We start from the raw sequence: 17,218 nt of genomic DNA, 5'->3' as shown, positions 1-17,218 counted from the left end.
TTTATGCCTCTGCAAGAAAAGATTGGGGTGGCACGAGGGGTACACGAGGAGTTCGGAGGGGACGAAGACACTCTGTGAGAAAATAGCAAAAGTGTGCAGCCCCTGTTGATCAGGAGGGGTTGCAGCATTAGAACCTTTTCCATGTGTGTCATGGGGCCAGCTCCATTACCAGTCAGCGCGGCTATCTCTTTAATAGCCTGATAAGGCAATAATCCAGAATCCATACACTTTTAATGACTTTCCGTCTAATTAGGACTGTTTTATAAAAGACAGACATCAGAGGCCTTCCTATTGTCCAGAAACCTATTGTTGGAAATATCAGCATGACCACTTAAGAGCTAGCAAATGGCTTTTAAAAAGTATTAATATATTTTACCTCAAGAAGTTCTGTTCAAAAAAAAAAATAATCATAAAGTAATCCATCTACGGTGTAACTGTTCAATGTCTTAGAAGTCCAAACAAAGGAGAAGAGATACATCTTCTCAGTTATATCTCAGTTCTCACACTGGATTTAAATCTTTCCAGTTGGGAATGTAGATTTTGACTTTGTGTTCAAATGATTGTAATCTCAGTTTAGTATTACACCAAAATCTGTATTTACAATAGACTTTTATGAAGATTCGGGTGTTGAAACAGAAACGTGTCATCTCTGTTTGTCTCCTGTAAAATACAGGTGAAATGCCTTTACGGCCAAGTAGAGATTGTGTGTGTTTGTTAGTCTTCAGCCCCATCTAGTGTTGGGCTGTGATACTGTCCTGTTTTTGTCCTATGGTATCTTATGTACAGACAAAATTATATATAATTTGACTTCTGTCCCAAATCACAAACTGCTCTATATCTTATAAATAAAATGATACTGACTGAAAAACAATTATTACGTAATTTTTTAAATTTTTATTACATTTAAAAATGTAAGAAGAAATTCCATTTCATACAGTTGCACTGCTTTCGTATCTCAGCGGAAGTCACTGAATGATGCAAGAAATGTTGTCATATTAACAAGAACAAGATATTTTTTCCATTTCAACAAGTATAGTACCTTAGATATATGTCACTACAAATCGCTTGCACTATCAATTAGCATGTATCGCACATGTTTCACCATGCTTACTTCAAATTCATGCTGGTTCAAATGGGCACATGATTATTTTGTGATGTAAATATTCTCAAGAACTTGCACTCTATTACATCAGACAATTAATTTTTTCTAAGGTTTCATATTGGAAAATAACAACAACAATGAACTTTTTGTAAATATACATAAAAAGATTGAAAGACCATTTTGGAAAACTTTGGAAAACTGGTGAGAAAAACAGATAACTTCTCCCCTTCAGGCCAAATTTCCTTTCCATAGTTTTCCATAAATAGCACCAGAAATAGATGTGGTCGAGTTTATCAAACAAGATAAATACCTTTCTAAGCCCTTTAAATCACCCTGACTCATGCCCTGCAGTGATATATTTGTCAGTCTATGTGTCATTATTTTCCAACAGTCAACGCAGGAGGTGTGTGGTAAACGACTGTGATAACATCGTGTGAGACAGAACACAGCTGCATTTTTCCAGAACGAAGGTCGGGTTGAAGTATAAAAGGAGACAAGCATTCGTTCCTTGCAGAAACTTTCCGACACACTGCAGACATGCTTAGGTTTCTGTTGTTGACAAGTCTCGCAGCCCTGGGTAAGAAAATGACAGCACACGCTGCGCTGTATAACCATTCACTATTGATCTCTTTCTGTCTCATTCAATATCAGTCAGTCAGTCACTCTCTCTGTCATCCAGTCAGTCACTTATTTTTTTGTTTGGTCAATACACAGGAGCTCTACATAATCTACTCTACCTGTACACTCTCATTGCCCGCATTTCTCTTCCTCTTTCTGTAGGTGGAAAGCAAACATGTATAAATCGTGCCCTCTGTTTTTATGTTTTTTTTTAACCAGTGCTGGCTGAGCTGGAGCCCCAGCCCAGGTACCTGGAGGACAGCTTTGAAAGAGTTGTTGGAGGTGAGGTGGCCAGTCCCAACTCCTGGCCCTGGCAGGTAATCTACTCTAACACAAAATCAAAAACTAAATGCACTGTTTCAGGAGAAAACGAAATGATGTTTGGGGACCCACCATATCGGATTCACAAATTATACTTATTCATGTTTTATAGATAAATCTGTTGTTTTTTCCGCCCATAGATTTCTCTTCAGTACAAATCTGGCAGCAGCTACTACCACACATGTGGAGGGACCCTGATTGAGAGAGGCTGGGTTATGACTGCTGCTCACTGTGTGGACAGGTAACACAATGATTCACTCCAGCATAGCATATACACAGTATCCTTTGGCTGTATGAGTATTGTGTGCATTTGTGCACCTTTTGTGATTACTTTGACTTGCTCTTATCCCAGTACAGAGTTATGATTTATTTCAGTGTTTCCAAATGTCACCAGCATGAGAAAACATCTCACAGCCTCGTTTATAACTGTCACATACCAATGGCATTCATTTATTTTTAGAAAGAAAGAAATGATAATGAAATCAAGAAAACCAGGAGTAATTAAATGGCATATTTTGACCTTTACTTTATTTGTATTTATTTTTTACATTAGTTTACTGTAATAAGAATTTATTAAGCTACGCTGACTTGCAATTGCATAATTTAAGTCACAACTAATCCTTGATTGTAAACAATATTGTGCTTCTCTTTGCTTCTTTTTTTTTTTTTAAATATTGCAGCAGTAGGACGTGGCGTGTCATTCTCGGTGAACATGACCTCAACAGCAACAGTGGCAGAGAGCAGATCATGACAGTCAGCAATGTTTATATCCACCCCAAATGGGACTCCAACAGAGTGTCTGCTGGGTGAGGATTGTATTTTTTCTTGCATTCATACAGTTTTAAGGATCTTTGACCCGCATGTTTGAGTAAGTTATAATGTTTTGAATGGAATCCATTTCTCTCTTTTCCCAAATATCTTTTGGGAAAAGTATGTTCTGGGATGGGGTAAGAACGTCACCTTAGGGAAGTGTTGCGTGCTCCCCAAGGAGTGTAGTATCTTTACAAAGTTAGTTTTGCTTCCCCCTGTGTGATCCATGGATCTCCACCTCAGGTTCGACGTTGCCCTGCTGCGTTTGTCCTCTCTGGCCACCCTGAACTCCTTCGTCCAGCTGGGCTCTCTGCCTCCCTCCGGACAGATTCTGCCCAACAACAACCTCTGCTACATTACCGGATGGGGACGTACTTCCAGTAAGTCGATTTTATGATCCGGTCAGTTTTAATGCTTTTCTGTGAAGCTCAATGTATCTTACCTTTCCAATGTTACCTTGTCCAGCTGGTGGCAGCCTGTCTGCCCAGCTGAAGCAGGCCTACCTTCCTCTGGTCGACTACAAGACCTGTAGCAGCTCTGGCTGGTGGGGCAGCACTGTCAAGACCACCATGGTGTGTGGTGGCGGTGGTGCCGAGGCTGGATGCAATGTGAGTCTCCTCCTAAATTAATAAATATTTTGGGAAAGTTTCTCGCTTAGTGAAATGCTACTGTAAAGTCTTATTATAAGGGACTTTTTTTAACCTGTGGAATGATTAAGTTGGTGGAAAAACATTAAAAAAAACGAGGAGAAAGAAAATGCACAATTTAACCCTCCGATAAAAATACTATGGTGTTATTTATATGTTATATCCACAACTGAATCATTATGTCCACAAGACTGAAGATGCTCTCTTTAATCTCCTTCCTCTCAGGGTGACTCTGGCGGCCCTCTGAACTGCCTTGTTAATGGAAAATACTACGTCCACGGTATTGCCAGCTTCGTGTCTGGTATGGGATGCAACGCGCCAAAGAAGCCCACCGTCTTCACCCGTGTCTCCGCCTACATCGAATGGATGGACTCTGTCAGTATTAGGGATATGTATTACTATCATATGTAATAACACTAGCAATAAAAAAAACTCATCAGTATATGAATGCTAGTATAGATATAGCTTTTGTGGCATTTCAGTTGCATATGATGTGTAATCATTGTTTGCTTCTTCTCTTTTCTAGATCATGATGTAAACGGACGAGTCATTTGTGGTGCAGCACACAAAGACAGCGAAAGCATTCGACCACGTTTTCATCTACTGTGCTTCCTCATTTGTCTGGTGTCATCCTGCAAAAAATAAACGGAATTAAACAACAAGTGATGGCTCATTTCTCAGAAAGTTTACGCAACCACAGTTATGTGTGTCATTGCGAAGGTTACATTTCTTTTGCTTTACAAACTGTCCTCAAAACAAAACATGTATAAAGATTCACCTAAAAATAAAAATTCCTGGATTTATTTTATGTAGCATACAACTACTTAAATTAAAGTGTGGCTACAGACTGTGAAAATAAATGTTCAGCACTGAAGGTTCTTAGAAACACTTCTAATGTTTCAGTAAATCCAGGGTGATGTGGCAACACACCGTCACACACTATCACAAACTGTGATAAAGTCTGAGAAGGACCACAGGTGCCTCTCTGACCACTGCCAAGCTCAGCAGAGGGTGCACATCAAGTGAAGGTCAGCTCAGGGTATAAAAGAAAGTGCATTTAGAAATGTGGAGACGCTGCAAGTCATGCTTTTGTTTCTTCATCACCGTTCTCACAGCCACAGGAAAGACATATCAAGGCTGCACTGTAAATAATCCACTGCTGAAAAATGCTTAGAAGCTATAAAAAAAATTACACAAAGGAAAGCCAAACCATGTTTAAATAATGTTTTGATGAGTTCTTCTGTGCCTCAGTGCCAGCTCAGTCTATAGGAGAGCGGCACTGCAGGAAGAGTTGGAGGTGGGAGGTGAAGTGGTCCTTCATCACTCCTCCTGGCCTTGGCAGGTACAGTATCACATAACCAGATAGAAGTAGAAAAAAATGTTATATAAGTGCAAGATCATACAGTATAGGTAGAAGATGAACCCAAACTAGAAAATGCATTTCATACAGAAAATGCTTGTGAAGGCTGAAAAGCTAAATTGCTAAAGCTAAACCAGATTTCTGGCTTTAATGCATAAGAAGAAGGTAAAGCAATGAGAATAGTTGTAAAAGTGGGAATGGTTTAAATTAGTATATTTCATTGAAATTTTAAATAACACCAAAAATGTATGAAACAAAAGTGAAATATTTTATGGTTTTCTGAAAAGCTGTCACCATACTGAATTGCTGGCTTCAATGTGATAAAGAAGGTGAAGTTATAGGAAAATGTGCAAAAGTGTAAGTGGTTTTAATTAATATGAATGTCTTTAAAAAGTTGATAATACTAACATTGTATAAAAGTTTTGGTAAGAGTTGATGCTAAACTGAATTGCCCGCTTTAATTTGAATGAATATCCATTCAATATTTTCAAAAAGTACGAATCAAATTTACAAGTTGTATAAAACTCTAGAATTAAAGATGTGCAACATTTCAAGATTTTAATGCAGAGAGAGAAAGAGAGACAGGCAGACAGACAGACAGACAGACAGATAGTCACTCTGTCTGTGGAAATTGCAGCAGGTGTGGCTCATAAGCTAGAATCTCAAGGATTGGCAGCACACTGATGTGCTTCCCAGTCGAATACCATAAACTGTATTCCTGAAATTTCTTCACTTTGAGCATTCCAAGACTTTGCTGAAGCGGTAGACATGTTATTTGTATAGATAAAGTAAAAAAATACTCTAATATCACAGTTTAAAAAAATACAGTGTAACGTGTTTTTAAAGATATTTCTTAACCACTCATAGCCAAAAAACAAGGTCATGCTCGTCTACGGTTAATGCTTCTGTTACAAAAATGGTTTTAATTTACAAATGTACAGTTACTTATTAGCCTCTTCATTGTAATACAAGTGTGAGGTCAATGTAAAGATACTGTAAGAATGAAAACAATCGATTTGAGAAGTTTCCTATAATGTTTTTAAGGTTGGAAGAAGTAATATTTTGTCAATCATTCTCCAGTTCTCTCTCCAGTGCTACTGATGGTTCCTATCACCATTTCTGTGGAGGAACGCTGATTGTGAAAGGACTGGTCATGGCCGCTGCTCACTGTGTGTACAGGTAACAGATATGATTGGTATTATAAACCTTATATACAGTGGGGAGAACAAGTATTTGATACACTTCAGATTTTGCAGGTTTTCCTACTTACAAAGCATGTAGAGGTCTGTATCATAGGTACACTTCAACTGTGAGAGACGGAATCTAAAACAAAATTCCAGAAAATCACATTGTATGATTTTTAAATAATTAATTTGCATTTTATTGCATGACATAAGTATTTGATCACCTACCAACCAGTAAGAATTCCGGCTCTCACAGACCAGTTAGTTTTTCTTTAAGAAGCCCTCCTGTTCTCCACTCATTACCTGTATTAACTGCACCTGTTTGAACTCGTTACCTGTATAAAAGACACCTGTCCACACGCTCAATCAAACAGACTCCAACCTCTCTACAATGGCCAAGACCAGAAAGCTGTGTAAGGACATCAGGGATAAAATTGTAGACCTGCACAAGGCTGGGATGGGCTACAGGACAATAGGCAAGCAGCTTGGTGAGACGGCAACAACTGTTGGCGCAATTATTAGAAAATGGAAGAAGTTCAAGATGACGGTCAATCTCCCTCGGTCTGGGGCTCCATGCAAGATCTCACCTCGGGCATCAATGATCATGAGGAAGGTGAGGTATCAGCCCAGAACTACACGGCAGGACCTGGTCAATGACCTGAAGAGAGCTGGGACCACAGTCTCAAAGAAAACAATTAGTAACATACTACGCCGTCATGGATTAAAATCCTGCAGCGCACGCAAGGTCCCCCTGCTCAAGCCAGCGCATGTCCAGGCCCGTCTGAAGTTTCCCAATGACCATCTGGATGATCCAGAGGAGGAATGGGAGAAGGTCATGTGGTCTGATGAGACAAAAATAGAGCTTTTTGGTCTAAACTCCACTTGCTGTGTTTGGAGGAAGAAGAAGGATGAGTACAACCCCAAGAACACCATCCCAACTGTGAAGCATGGAGGTGGAAACATCATTCTTTGGGGATGCTTTTCTGCGAAGGGGACAGGACGACTGCACCGTATTGAGGGGAGGATGGATGGGGCCATGTATCGCGAGATCTTGGCCAACAACCTCCTTCCATAAGAGCATTGAAGATGGGTCGTGGCTGGGTCTTCCAACATGACAACGACCCGAAACACACAGCCGGGGCAACTAAGGAGTGGCTCCGTAAGAAGCATCTCAAGGCTCCTGGAGTGGCCTAGCCAGTCTCCAGACCTGAACCCAATAGAAAATCTTTGGAGGGAGCTGAAAGTCAGTTTTGCCCAGCGACAGCCCCGAAACCTGAAGGATCTGGCGAAGGTCTGTATGGAGGAGTGGGCCAAAATCCCTACTGCAGTGTGTGCAAACCTGGTCAAGAACTACAGGAAACGTATGATCTCTGTAATTGCAAACAAAGATTTCTGTACCAAATATTAAGTTCTGCTTTTCTGATGTATTAAATACTTATGTCATGCAATAAAATGCAAATTAATTACTTAAAAAACATGTGATTTTCTGGATTTTTGTTTTAGATTCCGTCACTCACAGGTGAAGAGTACTTATGATAAAAATTACAGACTTCTACATGTTTTGTAAGTGGGAAAACCTGCAAAATCGGCAGTGTGTCAAATACTTGTTCTCCCCACTGTAATTCTAATATAATGCACTACACAGTAAGTGTTCGGGAGATTGGCCGGAGAATCGGCACAGCGGGTGCGGTATTACATTCAATTTATTACTGCAGTCAAGCCAGCCTCCACTTCAAAATGAGCGGTCAAACTAGCCACCCCTATATTTCGCGGTGCGCGTATACACTTGCTATTACGGTGAAACTAAAAAGAGGAAATTTTCTGACGAAGGCAATTTCCCATTCATTTATTCTGTCTGCCTGTCTGTCTATCTGCCTGCCTGTCTGTCTGTCTGTCTGTCAGAAAGAAGGAAAGAAAGATTTTAGCACACCTCACAACCTCTGTGACAACTGCATGATATGCTGAATTCCAAAATAAGAGCCCCCCCAAAACTCAAAGTCCTAGCTTCCACAGACCAATTTCACCTCAGCTGGAGAGGACTCCTTCTCAATGTGTGATCTACAATGTTTCAGGACATTCTGATGTTGTTTTCCAAAATAAGAGCCCCCCCAAAACTCATATATACGCTGTTTTGTCTACACATTCAGAAAGTTATAAAAATAAAAGTCCTAGCTTCCACAGACCAATTTCACCTCAGATGGAGAGGACTCCTTCTCAATGTGTGATCTACAATGTTTCAGGACATTCTGATGTTGTTTTCAAACAAGATAAGAGCCCCCCAAGAGCTCATATATACGCTGTTTTGTCTACACATTCAGATAGTTATAAAAATAAAAGTCCTAGCTTCCACAGACCAATTTCACCTCAGATGGAGAGGACTCCTTCTCAATGTGTGATCTACAATGTTTCAGGACATTCTGATGTTGTTTTCCAAAATAAGAGCCCCCCAAAACTCATATATTAGCTGTTTTGTCCATACATTCAGAAAATCATAAAAATAAAAGTCCTAGCTTCCACTGACCACTTTCACATCAGATGGAGAGGACACCTTCTCAAGGTGTGATCTACAATGTTTCAAGACATTCTGATGTTGTTTTCCAAAATAAGAGCCCCTCAAAGCTCAAATATTAGCTGTTTTGTCTACACATTAAGAAAATCATGAAAATAAAAGTCCTAGCTTCCACAGACCAATTTCACCTCAGATGGAGAGGACTCCTTCTCAATGTGTGATCTACAATGTTTCAGGACATTCTGATGTTGTTTTCCAAAATAAGAGCCCCCAAAACTCATATATTAGCTGTTTTGTCCATACATTCAGAAAATCATAAAAATAAAGGTCCTAGCTTCCACTGACCAATTTCACCTCAGATGGAGAGGACACCTTCTCAAGGTGTGATCTACAATGTTTCAGGACATTCTGATGTACAGTTTCAAAATAAAAGCCTGTCAAAGTCTTGAATATGGCAAATTAGTATGATTTGTATAAAACCTGTTATCAAAATACTTCAGGGTTTATAAGCCCCTGTAATTAAGTATCCTTCTGTGTACAGTTTCAAAATAAAAGCCTGTCAAAGTCTCAAATATGAGGCATATTTAGGCTGGTGACAAATGGTCAAAAAGGGCTTTAGTTTTTGAGATACCCCTACTGGAGGTAGAACTAAACCCAACAATGTTTTTCCTCATCCCTAGGGTCTCCCATATATAAAATTGATTCTTGGCTAAAGATATTTTACTGCTAAGATTGTTAAATTAACAGATATTGTTACACAACCCAAAACCAAAGAAGGACTAAAATATAGCCTGTCCATGGGAGTTAAGGCATCTAAACTAATGCAGATCAATCACACAAGTCCTGAGAGCTTTGAAACTTAGCATGTTTGTAGTCAGGAAGTTGCTTTACCTACTAGAAAAGACTGGATATGAATATCATGATGTATGGAATAAATAAAGACATACCTAAAATAGGCGAACATGCAAAAAATTAATATCTATGCAGAATGTTTTCATTTACTTTGTGGTTACTTTGCCAGGGATTATAATAGAAACACATATGATTTCTTGTTGGAAAAGTGGGGTTGTGCTTAATCCAGCAATACCAAATGTGTAAATATAGCATGACAAATCAGGGTGTTCTTTCACTCAATGTATGATGTGTCTAAAATGAAAGAAGATGGAACACTGACATAATTTAGTCTCAAGTCCAAAGCCCATTATCAGTGGTATCATATGGCACCTTGTACTATATAGTCCATATGGAAACAAAGATTGAAATCGAAAGATAACACCTTACCATTGCACAAACAGGAGACCAGGATTCAGGATTGCAGTTTGACCTTAATGAGCCTTTTAATAAAACTATAATTTAACACAATACAAATTAAATGACTGTCTTAAACAAACAAATGGCAATCTAACAAAATAAACACTGTGAGGGGGAATGACCCCCTCATCACTGAATCTCAAGCTCTTTCTAGCAGCAACCATTTGGAACATGAACTGCTTTTGGTAGTCATTCTGGGGGTTGGGCCATCTCCAGTGGCCACTTTGGGAGGTCAGCTCCCCATGATGTTACCACTACAGCACACCACTGTCACTCATCCACATTGTCATCAGTGACAAAGTGGGTCATTATATGGATAGCCTGGGAAAGGGCAAGAGCAAGACTCTGTGCAGGTCAAGCCCACTGAAAGACACTGGCATTTGGTAGCATCGTTGCCGTTTCCGTCTTTACAGTATAGTAGTGGGTGATGTCTCTAACTTCTTTAGGTGCTGGTGTCTTCTGTAACATCACAGGTTCAATGCACCCATCTTCTTTGAGCCTTCATCCTCCAACTGGGTTCCAGAGAAGAGGTTTGACCAGGTGGCTGTGACGCCACACTGCTGTTTGGTACAAGGCTCTCGCCACTTGTTGGCCCAGTACTGGCGATGTAGGTGCTGACAAAGCTACATACAGGGATATTCTTGAGCAAAACCTGTAACACTGTGCGTGATTTGAGGCTAGGGACGGAGGTTCACCTTCCAGCAGGACAATGACCCCAAACACACCTCAATCCAATAGAAAATCTGTGGTCAGACTTAAAGATTGCTGTTCACAAGCGCAAACCATCCAACTTGAAGGAGCTGGAGCAGTTTTGCAAGGAGGAATGGGATGATGTAGATGTGGCAAGCTCATAGAGACTTATCCAAAGCGACTTAGAGCTGTGATTCCCGCAAAGGTGGCTCTACACAAAGTATTGACTTTAGGGGGTGAATAGTTATGCACATTGACTTTTTCTGTTTTTTATTTCTAAAAAAATATTTTATGTATATTTTTCTCATTTCACTTCACCAACTTAGACTATTGTGTTTTGATTCATCACATAACATTCAGATAAAAAAACAACATTTAACTAAAGCCTCTAATGTAACAAAATAGGTAAAAAGCCAAGGGGGTGAATACTTTTGCAAGGCACTGTACATGCAATACACCTTGCACAGTCACATTCTTGTCTAATTGTTGAATGTGATGATACAGATGTAATAGTTTTGCTGCTATACTATTCAAGCAAAGGGATGTTTGGATCCTCAGCAGTGTTTATGCACTCGGGACATGGCCTTAAGGAAAGATTTGTCCCTAGTTGATCGCTCAGCAGCTTGGAGCAGTGCTTTGTGATTATTTACCTGCATGACACGTCCTCACAGGTTGTAACACCACCAGCAGTTTGTACAGAATTGGGAAGGCCACTGCCCTCACAAGACTGAAGACCCATCTTTGTAAGTTACAGGCAATTACTAAATGTGGACTCTCTGGTAGCCTGGAAGAGGCTTTGCCTGTCACAAGAAGGTGCAGCCCTCCTTATGCTATGGCCAAAGAAAAGTTGGATGGACATCCAACCTGGTGTGTGCTGAGGTACAGATTAGCATCTACCAGAGATTCGTCGCAGAAATCTACCCCAACAGAAGATGCTTTCCAGCATGTCTTCATGCTTTCCGCTTCCAGAATGTCTTGATACTTACTGGGTCACACTAGTGGGGTCGTGTACTATAACCCTCAAGTGGAATTATTCTTTGATAACAGGGCGTTTCCTTTTAAAGTGAATCCAACATCATGCAATTAGTCTCATATTTGACATTTTGACAGGCTTTTATTTTGAAACTACACATCAGAATGTCTTGATACTTAATGGGTCGCGGGGTACTATAACCCTCAAGTGGAAATAGTCTGTGATAACGGGCGTCCTTTTAAATTGAATTCAAAGTCATATGTTCTATTTGAGACTTTGACAGGTTTTATTTTGAAACTATACATCAGAATGTCTTGATACTTAATGGGTCACACCAAGGGTCGTGTACTACAACCCTCAAGTGGAATTAGTCTGTGGTAACAGGGCGTTTCCTTTTGAAGTGAATCCAAAATCATATCTAATTTGTCTAACTGTAAATCAGAATGTTCTGAAACATTGTAGATCACACCTTAAGAAGGTGTCCTTTCCATCTGTTGTGAAATTGGTCTGTGGAAGCTAGGACTTTTATTTTTATAATTTTCTGAATGTATGGACAAAACAGCATATATATGAGTTTTGGGGGGCTCTTATTTTGGAAAACAACATCAGAATGTCCTGAAACATTGTAGATCACACCTTGAGAAGGTGTCCTCTCCATCTGATGTGAAATTGGTCTGTGGAAGCTAGGACTTTTATTTTTATGATTTTCTGAATGTATGGACAAAACAGCTAATATATGAGTTTTGGGGGGCTCTTATTTTGGAAAACAACATCAGAATGTCCTGAAACATTGTAGATCACACCTTGAGAAGGTGTCCTCTCCATCTGATGTGAAATTGGTCTGTGGAAGCTAGGACTTTTATTTTTATGATTTTCTGAATGTATGGACAAAACAGCTAATATATGAGTTTTGGGGGGCTCTTATTTTGGAAAACAACATCAGAATGTCCTGAAACATTGTAGTTGACACCTTGAGAAGGTGTCCTCTCCATCTGATGTGAAATTGGTCTGTGGAAGCTAGGACTTTTATTTTTATGATTTTCTGAATGTATGGACAAAACAGCTAATATATGAGTTTTGGGGGGTCTTTATTTTGGAAAACAACATCAGAATGTCCTGAAACATTGTAGATCACACCTTGAGAAGGTGTCCTCTCCATCTGATGTGAAATTGGTCTGTGGAAGCTAGGACTTTTATTTTTATGATTTTCTGAATGTATGGACAAAACAGCTAATATATGAGTTTTGGGGGGCTCTTATTTTGGAAATCAACATCAGAATGTCCTGAAACATTGTAGTTGACACCTTGAGAAGGTGTCCTCTCCATCTGAGGTGAAATTGGTCTGTGGAAGCTAGGACTTTTATTTTTATAATTTTCTGAATGTGTAGACAAAACAGCGTATATATGAGTTTTGGGGGGGCTCTTATTTTGGAATTCAGCATATCATGCAATGACAGGTTGTGAGGTGTGCTAAAATCTTTCTTTCTCTCTTTCTGACAGACAGACAGACAGACAGACAGACAGACAGACAGGCAGGCAGACAGAATAAATGAATGGGAAATTGCCTTCGTCGGAAAATTCTCTGTTTTTAGTTTTGACGGTCTCACCGTAATAGCAAGTGTATACGCGCACCGCGAAATATAGGGGTGGCTAGTTTGACCGCTCATTTTGAAGTGGAGGCTGGCTTGACCGCAGTAATTTATTGCACCGTTGTCACGAAAAGAGAGTTGAGCCAGAAGGCAAAGCTCTCGATCTACCGGTCAATTTTCGTTCCTACCCTCACCTATGGTCATGAAGGCTGGGTCATGACCGAAAGCACGAGATCCAGGGTACAAGCGGCCGAAATGGGTTTCCTCAGGAGGGTGGCTGGCGTCTCCCTTAGAGATAGGGTGAGAAGCTCAGTCATCCGTGAGGAGCTCGGAGTAGAGCCGCTACTCCTTTGCGTCGAAAGGAGCCAGTTGAGGTGGTTTGGGTATCTGGTAAGGATGCCCCCTGGGCGCCTCCCTAGGGAGGTGTTCCAGGCACGTCCAGCTGGGAGGAGGCCTCGGGGAAGACCCAGGACTAGATGGAGGGATTATATCTCTAACCTGGCCTGGGAACGCCTCGGGATCCCCCGGTCGGAGCTGGTCTATGTGGCTCGGGAAAGGGAAGTTTGGGGTCCCCTGCTGGAGCTGCTGCCCCCGCGACCCGACCCCGGATAAGCGGACGAAGATGGATGGATGGAGTAAGTGTTATATGCCCACACTGTTTCACACCACCTGCACAAATATGGGTTTTCTGTTTTCTTTCTTGTCTTTGTTTCTCACCTCTCTTATAATGTTCTACTGTGGAAACAAATAAACTAACCCATGCTAAAACAGTCCCAGCTCTTGGCGTGTGGTCCTTGGTGTTCTCATCCTGTACTACAGCCATAACACAGAGCAATACAGGAGTGTCCTCACGGTGAATATCCATCCTGAATGGAACAATAACAACATCTCCTCTGGGTGTATCTATCTGTTATTGCACTATCTGTCTAATTCTCATAGACTACATACAGAAAACATTTAGGGTAAACCTTTCTTATTTTCTTTAACATCTTAGTTTCACAGAAGTTTACTGTTCATTAGACTTAATGGCAGATTTTGATGGATTTGATAGCTGCCTTTGATTATGACTGTGTGATGTCTTCTGTTTGCACCATTATCTAAAAATATATATTTGATCAGCATGTTTTTGCTCATTTCAATAGGGGCATTTTGTGTTGTGATTAAATGATAAAATTACAGTAGAATTTCAAACAGTCCCATTCTTTCATATTTATTAATGACACTGCCTTGTTGCGGCTGTCGTCCAACGCCATAATGACCTCTTACATGAGCCTGGCCTATCTGCCTCCTTTTGGCGAAATCCTGCCCGATGACTACCCCTGCTACATCATGGGATATGGACACACCTGTGAGTCAGATGCAACTCCTCACACTCATAATTCTGACTGCTGTCATCTCAGTCTTACTATATACTATTGTCTCTCTTCTGTGTACATTCAGCTGGTGGAAGTATGTCAAAAAGTATGAGGCAGGCCTACCTTCCTGTTGCCGACCACCTAGTCTCCCTTTGCCAGACCGTCCACACGCTGCGGAGTGGAGGAGGGTCTGGCTAGTCCACATAGCATTCCGGGCTGGGAGAAAAACCTGCTCTGGTTTATTGGCATTTCTTTAAACCAATCACAATAGTCATTGTCAAAATAGTCGTGCAAGAGAAAACTCAGATTGGACAGATAGTCTAGCTAGTTGTCTCAATTTACTATGCAGAGATCTGAGGAGCAGTTAACCATAGTCCTCATAAATGTCTCCCTGGAAATGGCCCATTGAGCTTGTTCTCCATCTGCAACCAAATTTCCAGGTCAAAATAAACTGGTTCAATATCAATATTTGGGTTTTCTTTTAAACAACTTCAAACTGCTTGATGTCCTGCATTTCTTAGTGTTCTTAATATTTCTCAAAGACATTTCACATTATGACACTGATGACTAGATGGTTTATCATACCATCAAGATAAACCCTGACAATCAGATACATACCTAACAAGACGCTTTCTTTTAAGGAATCCTAAAACATCACATTCACCATTTTCCCATTCAGCATGTGAGCATTGTCAGCACTCAGCAAGTTAATTCTGTGACAGAAAAGGGACAAATACACAGACAAGCAGACGGTGCACTTAGGGACACGAGTACAAGGGACATGAGGATACACTTATTTGTTTTTTATATAATGCAAATTTGATCTGATTCTTGACAGCCAGCAGTCCTGAGTAAATGCTGACATTCATTTTGCAGTGTTTTAGTGTTTTATGTTTTTTTTACTACAGTACAGGCCAAAAGTTTGGACACACCTTCTCATTCAATGTGTTTCTTTATTTTCATGACTATTTACATTGTAGATTCTCACTGAAGGCATCAAAACTATGAATGAACACATATGGAATTATGTACTTAACAAAAAAGTGTGAAATAACTGAAAACATGTCTTATATTTTAGATTCTTCAAAGTAGCCACCTTTTGCTTTTTTGATAACACTGCAAACCCTTGGTGTTCTCTCAATGAGCTTCATGAGGTAGTCACCTGAAATGGTTTTCACGTCACAGGTGTGCTTTGTCAGGGTTAATTAGTGGAATTTTTTCCCTTATTAATAAAAAAGCAAAGGGTGGCTACTTTGAAGAATCTAAAATATAAGACATGTTTTCATTTATTTCACACTTTTTTGTTAAGTACATAATTCCATATGTGTTCATTCATAGTTTTGATGCCTTCAGTGAGAATCTACAATGTAAATAGTCATGAAAATAAAAAGGAAACGCATTGAATGAGAAGGTGTGTCCAAACTTTTGGCCTGTACTGTATATTTCTATCTGTTTATTTTATTATTTAATATTTTTTGCTCCCAACAGAAATTGGTCAGATAAAAGCGGCTTGAATCCGGTGAAGGTATGCGTTACTCTTTCTGTTGCCTCTCTGGTGGTTTGACATTTTTGAATGAAATGGCTGCAGTGAGCACAGGGGCACTAATGGATAGTACACAGTGTAGGCATAAGTCTGCCTATAGTGGGAACTGCACACATGTTGAAGCTGTGCTATAATCAGAATGGAAATATAGCTTAGACTGATAGACTGACTGTTGTGTGAATATATTTTTGTAAATGTTCGCTGACCAATCCCTGTAGTTGATGATCGCCTCCAGTTTGCTTTCCAGACAACCAGAAAGAGAGTCATTACACACTGACTGTGCAAGATAAAACTCATCTGAAGAGAATTTTTATTAGCAAGGTTTTTTTCTTGTAGAAAATGTCTGAATGTGTATGTGCTGTGTAAAGCTCCTCTCTACCTTGGGCAAGAATTAAGTTGTCCTTAAAGCTGGTAACTAAGCATCTATGGGAGCAGATGGAGCAATGTGTCACTGTGGCCGATTGGTTAGCACTGTGGCCTCACAGCAAGAAGGTACTGGGTTCAAACCCTGGTCATCCCAGGCCTTTCTGTGTGGACTTTGCATGTTCTCCCCGTGTCTGCGTGGGTTTTCTCTGGGTGCTCTGGTTTTCCCCACCACTAAAAACATGTTCCCCTCCCTCTCTACCAAGCTGATGTGTGGTGAGCGTCTGTGTGGTGCCGTGCATTACCCAGGTGGGTGCTACACATTGGTGTTGTTAGAGAATAGTCCTCCCCCCTAGCCACCCCCCTGAATCACTTTGAGTGTCTATGATAAAATGCTATATAAATGTAATTAATTATTATTATATTGATGTACACAGTACACACAGTCTATACAGTCAAAACGTATAATGGTTTAGTGGTGGGAAACAGAAAGAAACCTACATCAGTATGACCTACACCTGACAGTAGTGGCCCATACAAGTGGAAAAATATGGATGCAGCCGCTTAGTCAGCTATCCCCCTGTGCCCCCACTGTAGTGATAACTGTGAGACAGAAACAGGTGGACATGTGCTGGTATTGAACACACACACAAACACACACACACACACACACACACACACACACACACACACACACACACACACACACACACACACACACACACACACACACACACACACACACACACACACACACACACACACACACACACACACACACACACACACACACACACACACACTATCAGCAGAAGGGGCCTGAGGGTATAAAAGAGTAACGGG

General features: G+C 40.4%; 1 protein-coding gene across 1 annotated transcript; it reads left to right on the top strand.

Moving 5' to 3' along the window:
- The first annotated feature begins 1,521 nt into the window (after nt 1–1,521).
- Nucleotides 1,522–4,160, top strand: LOC120557657 (elastase-1-like). Its single transcript, XM_039798202.1, has 8 exons — nt 1,522–1,679; nt 1,940–2,037; nt 2,182–2,282; nt 2,722–2,847; nt 3,095–3,231; nt 3,317–3,459; nt 3,724–3,873; nt 4,025–4,160. The coding sequence occupies exons 1-8, from the start codon at nt 1,640–1,642 to the stop codon at nt 4,034–4,036; spliced, it is 807 nt and encodes a 268-aa protein (XP_039654136.1). The 5' UTR covers nt 1,522–1,639; the 3' UTR covers nt 4,037–4,160.
- Nucleotides 4,161–17,218: the final 13,058 nt, after the last annotated feature.

This window comes from Perca fluviatilis, chromosome 4, assembly GCF_010015445.1.
Source record: "Perca fluviatilis chromosome 4, GENO_Pfluv_1.0, whole genome shotgun sequence".
NCBI classification, from domain to species: domain Eukaryota; kingdom Metazoa; phylum Chordata; class Actinopteri; order Perciformes; family Percidae; genus Perca; species Perca fluviatilis.
This window is presented reverse-complemented; position numbering and strand designations above follow the sequence as displayed.

Excerpts from the sequence above, each read along its gene's own strand:
- LOC120557657 (XM_039798202.1), top strand. The coding sequence starts at position 1,640 with ATGCTTAGGTTTCTGTTGTTGACAAGTCTCGCAGCCCTGG. Across the intron at positions 1,680-1,939 it reads GACAAGTCTCGCAGCCCTGG|TGCTGGCTGAGCTGGAGCCC; the intron begins GTAAGAAAATGA and ends TTTTTTAACCAG. Across the intron at positions 2,038-2,181 it reads CCAACTCCTGGCCCTGGCAG|ATTTCTCTTCAGTACAAATC; the intron begins GTAATCTACTCT and ends TTCCGCCCATAG.